The sequence below is a fragment of the Haematobia irritans genome, chromosome 3, assembly GCF_050003625.1.
Source record: "Haematobia irritans isolate KBUSLIRL chromosome 3, ASM5000362v1, whole genome shotgun sequence".
NCBI classification, from domain to species: Eukaryota; Metazoa; Arthropoda; class Insecta; order Diptera; family Muscidae; genus Haematobia; species Haematobia irritans.
This window is the reverse complement of record NC_134399.1, coordinates 21,219,881-21,229,154: the sequence shown is the minus strand read 5'-3', so window position 1 is coordinate 21,229,154 and position 9,274 is coordinate 21,219,881. Positions and strand designations below refer to the sequence as shown.

At 33.4% G+C, this 9,274-nt stretch overlaps 1 protein-coding gene across 1 annotated transcript; it reads right to left on the bottom strand.

The window, feature by feature from the left end:
• Positions 1-636: 636 nt before the first annotated feature.
• On the bottom strand, positions 637-5,811 carry LOC142230788 (uncharacterized). Its single transcript, XM_075301416.1, has one exon. The coding sequence runs from the start codon at positions 5,809-5,811 to the stop codon at positions 637-639; it is 5,175 nt and encodes a 1,724-aa protein (XP_075157531.1).
• Between the last annotated feature and the right edge of the window lie 3,463 nt (positions 5,812-9,274).

Here is a 9,274-nt window from a genome sequence, read left to right as displayed (position 1 = left end):
TAATATTCTATTTGTTTTAATATAACAAGTTCAAACATTGTTTTCCTTTATTCGAGCAACGCGTTGGTGACAAACAATAATCGACAACTAACTTTAACTTTGATCATCTCTTCCCACTGAACCACGAAAAGAACCAAAAGATGACAGTTATTGATATGTATGTATGTACATACATACATGCATTCAACCAATGTATCAAATTTGCAAGCATTATGAAAAACAAATAACAAGCAAAAGCATAAACGATATTTATGCTTTGTTGTTGTTGTTGTTTTCTTCAACTATACCCACGACCAACATAAGCAGTGGGAAGAGATCGATCAAACCAAAACAAACTATAATAACTAATGTAACATTAAATGATCGAAAACAAACGAAAAACGAATATAGGTCATAGAACTAAAAGAGAGTAAAGTAAATAAACGAAATGAATTTGAAAGTAAATATTAGGGTGGGGAAACATTAAAGGGATGTAAATAAAATTTAAATAAAGAACAATTAAACGACTAATAAAATAAATAGTGAAGAATAAATAAAATAAAAACAATAAATTAATAAATATATAAATTAAAGTAATATAAATGACATAAAATACGATCTGCCCCAACATTCTCCCGCCGTTGAAACCTCCATGTTTCAAACCTCTTCATTATTTGGTAGGGGAGCCACTTTGTGAATTGGCCGAGTACAAATTCCAGATTTAGTTTTCAGTTCAACCACACGAACCTTTCCATCACGGCCTAGAATAGGTTTTGTAACACGAGCTAGTAACCATTGTTGTGGCGGAGTGTTGTCTTCATGTATTAGAACTAGTTGCCCTTCTTTTATGTTGTTATTGTCTTTGAACCACTTTGACCTTTGTTGTAAAGATAGCATATAATCTCGGGACCACATTTGCCAAAATTGTTGTTTCAAAAATGAGACCCTTTGCCACCGAGACAATAATGATGATTGGGATGAATCGATATGTTTATCGGGAACTGCAACCAATGAAGAACCAATAAGCAGATGACCAGGCGTTAGGGCTTCACCATCATTGGGATCGTTTGATATTGGAGCGATGGGGCGCGAATTTAAAATTGCCTCAACGTCAATTATGACTGTTTGTAGCTCTTCGAAAGTAAGATATGCTTTGCCAACGTTCTTTATAAGTAGCGTTTTTGTAGATTTGACGGCTGCTTCCCACAGTCCGCCAAAATGTGGGGCACGGGGAGGTATAAAACAAAATTCGAAACCAAGTTGACAACAAAGTGATTTCATGTCGTGGACCACATCATCTCGAAAAAGACTTTCTTTTAATTCTTTGATTTGGTTACGTGCTCCAACGAAATTAGTGGCGTTGTCGCAATACAACTTTTGGGGTATGCCACGTCTTCCAACAAATCTTTTGAGACACAAGATGAAATTGTTTGTCGATAGGTCCGAAACTAGTTCTAAATGAACTGCCTTGGAAGTGAAACACACAAATACAGCTATGTATGTTTTATAAGGCACTTTTCCTCGGATACGGTACGACGTCATGAATGGACCACAAAAATCAACACCAGCAATCAAAAATGGGCGTTGAGCTCGAAGTCGATCTGATGGCAAATTTCCCATCAACTGTTCCATCAATTTCGGTTTGTAATGAAAACAATGAACGCAATTGCGAACAACTTTGCGTACAACATCTCTGGCGTTTACAATCCATATTTTCTGGCGCAATAGTCCCAACAACACTTTTGCTCCAGCGTGTAAATGTGAGCGATGAACATGCTCAATATACAATTTAACGAAGCGATGGTCTTTTGGTAATAGTGCTGGAAATCTTGCATCATATGGAATGGGCGCTTGGGACAAACGACCACCAACACGAAGAATTTTGACTGTGGTTGCTCCAAGTGTCATCTCATGTACAAATGGTGAAAGTTTTTGAAGCGATGGGTTTACCAGACCACCATTACTCAGTGATTTGATATCGGCACCAAAACACCACATCTGGATGTGAGCCACAATTCTCCAAAAACCTTCTTCTAATTCATCTGGGGACAAATGAATTACATCAGAAATATTCACATCTTTCTTAGCAGGACATCTGTTGAATATACGAAAAATATAAGCAATTATTCTAATAAATTTAATATAGGAAGAATGCTTATCGAGAAGGTCATCTATGATGTTGACTTCTGATGAATTTGCCACAAAAACAGCTGCCTTTCTACGTTCGAGAATTTCGATGTTCAATTGTTCTTCAGTTCCGGGCCATTTTGTAATATCTTCTTCCAAAAACGAAGGGCCACTAAACCAAATGGTATTAGAAATTTCCTCCGCGCTACATCCACGCGAAACCACATCAGCAGGGTTACTCTTCGAAGGGACGTGTCTCCAGCTAACATTTCTTGTTTTCTCCTGTAGTTCAGAAATACGATTTGCCACAAAACAATTCAACGTCGACGAATGTAATTTAAGCCATTGTAGTACGATTTTGGAATCAGTCCAAAAATATATCGATGAGACAAAACTTGAAATTTTTGGTTGTATTTTGAGCCATGTGTTATTCAGCAATACTGCTGCGCACAATTCGAGCCGTGGTAGTGATTGTGCCTTAATTGGGGCCACTTTGGATTTTGCAATTAAAAGGGTCGTTTTGTATTCTCCCTTAAGACAAACTCGATAGTAAATACAACAACCATATGCTCGTTGCGAGGCGTCAGCAAATCCGTGAATTTCTCCAAGAGTATCATTTGAGGTTAAAACATACCTGGGGACTTCAACTTTATGTATGTAATTTAAATCCGATTTAATTTGGAGCCATAATGATTTAAGATGTTCAGTTAATGGGTCATCCCATCCAATGTTTTGCACCCACATTTCTTGAAGAAGTATTTTGCATCGAATGACAATGGGGCTCAATAGTCCAAGCAAGTCATAGATTTTTGATACAATTGACAAAACAGATCTTTTTGTAGGATTCATCACATCTGGTAACTCGAATCGGTAAGTAAAAACGTCCTCCTTGGGTTTCCAAGACATACCCAAGGCTTTTGCAACTTCATCTTCACTTGTTTTAATGGTGATTTCTGCATCTTGATTTGAACCGAACATGATGTTATTGCTGTTCCATTTTGCTAACTCAAGGCCATGGAAACTTAATATTTTTACTAGCTCGTTTTTCTTTTGAGCCAGCGTTGCAAGGTCGTCAGCGCCGGTGAGTACATCATCCACGTATAAATCGTTGCGCAAAACTTCAGAACCACAAGGATGCGAGTGCGAATATTTATCTGCAATGAAAAACAAACTACGAATCGCCAAAAATGGGGCGGCAGATAAACCGTAGGTAACAGTATTCAGTTGATATACCTTTAAATGTTCATCTTTTTGATTTCTCCACAATATGAGTTGATATTTTCTATCATTTTCATCTATTCGAAATTGTCGATACATTTTAGAAATATCAGCAGTAAAAGCATACTTGTGTAAACGAAACGAAAATAGTGTGGTGATCAGGTCTTGTTGTATTGTTGGTCCAACCATCAAAATATCGTTCAATGATTTATTTGACGAACTACGAGAAGATGCATCAAATACAACTCTAATTTTTGTTGTAGTACTTTGTGGTCTCAAAACACAATGATGTGGTATTATGTAATAGGTACCACATAACGGTTGATTATAGAGCGACATGTGACCCAGGGACAAATACTCATCCATGAATTCTTTATACATTGACTTCAATTGTAGATCACGATCTAAACGTCTTTCCAGGGACAAAAAACGTTTTCGAGCAGCTTCGAACGAATCGCCGAGACATTTGGGATTTTCTTTAAATGGCAAGCGGACCACAACTCTTCCATCAAAATCTAATTTAACATTTTCAACAAAGTGATTTTCACATGCTGCTTCTTCTTCGGACAACATATTGGGATTCTTTTCGTATTCTTCTACTTCCCAAAATTTTTTTAGAGTTTTATCAAGATCCACTTCTAAAGAATTGACCATCAAATTGCATGTAAAATTAGATCTCGCTTGACCAGTACTTGCGATACCACCAACAATGTATCCAAAAACAGTATTGGTAAGGTTTGGCATACCATATCCAAGAGAAATTCGACCATCAAGTAATAAATCAAAAAATACTTCAGCACTCAAAAGAATGTCAATATGTTGCGGTTTGAAAAACAATGGGTCAGCTAACGGTATATCGGTGGGAATTTTCCAATTTGAAGTATATATGTACTCACCGGGCTGTACAGATGCAATTGTTGGGGTAACAGCAAAAGTTGAGGACCACTGGAACGAACTAATTCTTGATTTTATTGTAGCGGACACGGTAAATTTAATTCTGGTTCTAACTTCTCCAATTCCCGAAACTTCTTGTGAATATGGTCGAAATTTAAGCCGAAGCCTTTTTGCAGTTTCTTCTGAAATGAAATTGAGTTCGGAGCCGGAATCAAGTAAAGCTCTTACCGGTTGAAAAGTTCCACAATAATCTTTGATGAGAACCACAGCAGTCGGAATGATTGCCCTTTTACATGAGCGAGCCACAAGCGAAACTGGATTTTGATTACTAGTTGAAGGTTGCACTGTAGTAGTATTCGAAATGGTTGACTGTCCCGAGTTGTCTGGACTAAAAATGTGCAACACTGAGTGGTGAGTTGAATTACAAAATCTGCAACGTGATTTTGATGGACATTTTGAAACCATATGCCCCTTTCGCAGACAATTAATGCACAGGCCACCGCGTTTTACAAAATTAAAACGATCGGGAACTGCTATTGCCGAAAACGAAGAACAAGTTTGCAGATAATGATCAGTTGAATTACAATATACACAATTTGGATTTGAATTGACGAAAGTATGGGCAGTGCGATTAAAATTTTGCTTGGGCTTGACAAGTTTTGCTTTTTCACCAAATTCTGTCCTTTTTCCATGACTTTCGAGAAATTGACAACGAAGACTCAAAACATCATAGCAACAATCCCAAGAGGGCAACGATTTATATTCTTGTTTTTCATCATAATTCTGTTTCGTATCTGCATCCACTTTATTCAAAACCAAATGTACTAAAATTGCGTTCATAACATCTGCTTCAGACCCAAGCGACAACAAAGAACCACGAACAGCCGAAACAGTGTCAATAATATTCCGCAATGATGAGCTATCACCTTTTGCCATTTTCGGAATATCGAAAAGAGTGTTGATATGTTCCAAAAAAATCAATACCTTATTGTCATAACGTTCCTGGAGCCGTGTTAGTGCTTTCGGGTAGTTTTCCTCTGACACTTGAAAAGCTTCAACAACTGCCAAAGCGGGACCACTGAGACAGTTCAATAAATAATTGAATTTATCAACTGGGGTAATAGTTTGATTTTCATGGACCATGTTGTTAAATGTCGAAATAAATCTTTTATACTCGCCATATTTTCCATCAAAACGAGGCAATTTCAACGAAGGCAAACGAGATTGTGTTGAAATTCCGGCAATTGAAGCATTCATCAAAGTAGTATCACCAGGTATAGAACTACGACTTTTGTTCAGAAGGCCCAATATTTTTGCCTTTGCTGTTATGAAAAGTTCTTCCAAATCACTCCTCGATGTGTCAGCCGGACTAAGTGTTTCTATTTGAGTTTGGATGTGGCACAACTGTTTGAAGTATGATTCCAAAATTTGCAAACGACACTCTAAAATAGTGGAATCTACTTTTGCACCATCTTTTTCTACCTTTTTATGCATGTTGCTGATATTCCTCTTCATAGAGCTACGTTGCTGTTTAAGAGAAGACAAATCAGCACCACTTGCTTCTTCAGAAGCATCATTATCGTCTCTCGTCATTTTGCAAACTTAAGAGAACGTCAACGACGAAAGAGAAAATTGCGTTTCTTATATTTCAGGAACAACAATTTTGCAATTAGCGCTTTCCAATAAATATGGCGCTAATTTCCACTAAATTGGAATTTTATGTATCACCAAGCCAAGCTTTATAATTGTTACCTAACAACAATTCACTTTGATTCTGCTAAGAAACTCCGAGTTGAATTTCTTTCAAAATAATTACGACGGCAGCAATTAAAGTTGGTGTCCAAAGGTACAAAACTAACAGGATTTAACATCAGCAGTAGGGGCAACGAAAGCACGAATAACACAACAATGATGAAATACCCCACACCACTTCAAATGTACGAAAACCTTTTTCCACAACAAATTATTTTCAACTTTAAACACTGACCGTCCTGTCACGGTCGCCAAAATGTTTGCACAGAACCACAAAGTTGATATGTCGCCCGTAGAACAACTTAGATTTTCTTTATATTTTTACCCGTTCAAACATTGCCTTTTTAAAAACCCAACGACCGAGTAAAAATTCAGTTTAAATAATTTGTTTTATTACAATAATTATTTTCAATGTAACTATGCCGAACAACAAGAGTTAATATTCTATTTGTTTTAATATAACAAGTTCAAACATTGTTTTCCTTTATTCGAGCAACGCGTTGGTGACAAACAATAATCGACAACTAACTTTAACTTTGATCATCTCTTCCCACTGAACCACGAAAAGAACCAAAAGATGACAGTTATTGATATGTATGTATGTACATACATACATGCATTCAACCAATGTATCAAATTTGCAAGCATTATGAAAAACAAATAACAAGCAAAAGCATAAACGATATTTATGCTTTGTTGTTGTTGTTGTTTTCTTCAACTATACCCACGACCAACATAAGCAGTGGGAAGAGATCGATCAAACCAAAACAAACTATAATAACTAATGTAACATTAAATGATCGAAAACAAACGAAAAACGAATATAGGTCATAGAACTAAAAGAGAGTAAAGTAAATAAACGAAATGAATTTGAAAGTAAATATTAGGGTGGGGAAACATTAAAGGGATGTAAATAAAATTTAAATAAAGAACAATTAAACGACTAATAAAATAAATAGTGAAGAATAAATAAAATAAAAACAATAAATTAATAAATATATAAATTAAAGTAATATAAATGACATAAAATACGATCTGCCCCAACAGCTGGTTTTTCAACTCAACTACGTACCCTGTTTTGCTGGTGGTTCGAATGTCCGCATTACTTACAAAGTGGTTTGATTTCAAGTTCACTTTCGGTAGAATACTACAAAGTTTCCCAGTAGTGTTATTGGCATTTCTGAAGATTTCAAAGCGACTATAAAAAGGATGCCCCTTGTCGTTGATTTTACAATTGAATAGGACAGCAGTCATCGCTAAGGAAGACGTTCATTATTTGTGATATCACAATGGACTGAATGTCTGAGGGAGTCTGTAGTAATAAGCTGCTACAGTAGCCGAACTTACATATAAGTTCCTCTTCTAAAAGCCCCAGTATCATGGTTGCTATAGTTGATAGAATTCTACCAAAAATGGTAAATTTTTTACTGTTTGGTAGATTGGTAGAATTCTTGATTTTGCAAAATATTCCTCTAAACCTTCACAAATTTTCTATTCAAATAAAATTTGGACAATATCTTCTATCGAAATAAAATTTTGAAAAAATTGTCTATCGAAATAAAATTTTAACAAAATTTTATCTAGGAATAAAATTTGGACAAAACTTTTTCTACGAATAAAATTTTGACAAAATTTTCGATAGAAATAAAATGTTGGAAAAAATTTTTATAGGAATAAAATTTTGATAAAATTCTCTATAGGAGTCACATTTTGACAAAATTTTCTAAAGAAATAAAATTTGGACAAACTTTTTTTTAGGAATAAAATATTGAAAAAAATTTTCTATAGGATAAAATTTTGACAACAGTTTGTATATGATTAGAATTTTGGCAAAATGCTCTTTAGGAATAACATTTTGAAAATTTTCTATAGAAATAAAATTTTGACAAAATTTTCTATTTTGACAAAATTTTATATAGGAATAAAATTTGGACACAATTTTTTCTACGAATAAAGTTTTGACAAAATTTTCGATAGAAATACAATGTTGGAAGAAAATTTCATAGAAATAAAATTTGACAAAATTTTCGATAGAAATACAATGTTGGAAAAAAAATTTATAGGAATAAAATTTTGAAAAATTCTCTATGGGAATAACATTTTGATGACACTTTCTATAGAAATAAAATTGTGACAAAATTTTTTTATAGAAATAAAACTTGGACAACTTTTTTTTATCAAAATAAAATTTTGACATCATTTTTTCTAGAAATAAAATATTGAAAATATTTGCTATAGGATAAAATTTTGACAACAGTTTCTATAGGATTAGAATTTTGACAAAATGCCTTTTAGGAATAATATTTTGACAAAATTTTCTATAGAAATAAAATTTTGACAAAATTTTCTATAGAAATAAAATATTGCAAATTTTCTATCGAAATAAAATTCTGAAAAAAAATTCTATCGAAATAAAATTTTAACAAAATTTTATCTAGGAATAAAATTTTGACAAAATTTTTGCTACGAATAAAACTTTGACAAAATTTTCGATAGAAATAAATGTTGGAAAAAAATTTTATAAGAATAAAATTTTTACAAAATTCTCGATAGGAATGACATTTTGACAAAATTTTCTATAGAAATAAAATTTTGACAAAATTTTCTATAGAATAAAAATTTCGTGTTGTTGCATTACTATGTAACAAAACGAAATAAAAATAAGATTAAGGGACTTGTAAGTCATATGAAAAGATGATGTACAGTGGGAGAAAAGATGATTCAATTTGTAAGAGGAAATTTCCCAAATGTTTTCTCCATAAGCAGTTAGCATAAAAGGCCCAAAATTGAGTTATCTCTCCCAGCCATATCTTTACTAAAGGCTGTGGAAAGGTTCATTCGCCCGAACCGAAACATGTACAGTCCAGGCGTGTATAGATTTGTATCTGGCGTTTTCTTTTCAATGGCTCTATTAACCATGTTCCTTAATCTATATCTGTCCATAAAGCTCGAAAAATAATTGTATAATTAAAAATTTGGACATTTTTTTGTTCAAAATAAAATTTGGACAAACTTTTTTCTAGGAATAAAATATTGAAAAAATTTTCTATAGGATAAAATTTTGATAACAGTTTCTATATGATTAGAATTTTGACAAAATGCTCTAGGATTAACATTTTAAAAATTTTCTATAGAAATAAATTTTTCACAAAATTTTCTATAGAAATAAAATTTTGACAAAATTTTCTATAGAAATAATTTTATTTCTATAGAAAATTTTGTCATAACATTTTTTTATCAAAATAAAATTTGAACAAACTTTTTTCTAGGAATAAAATATTGAAAAAATTTTCTATAGGATAAA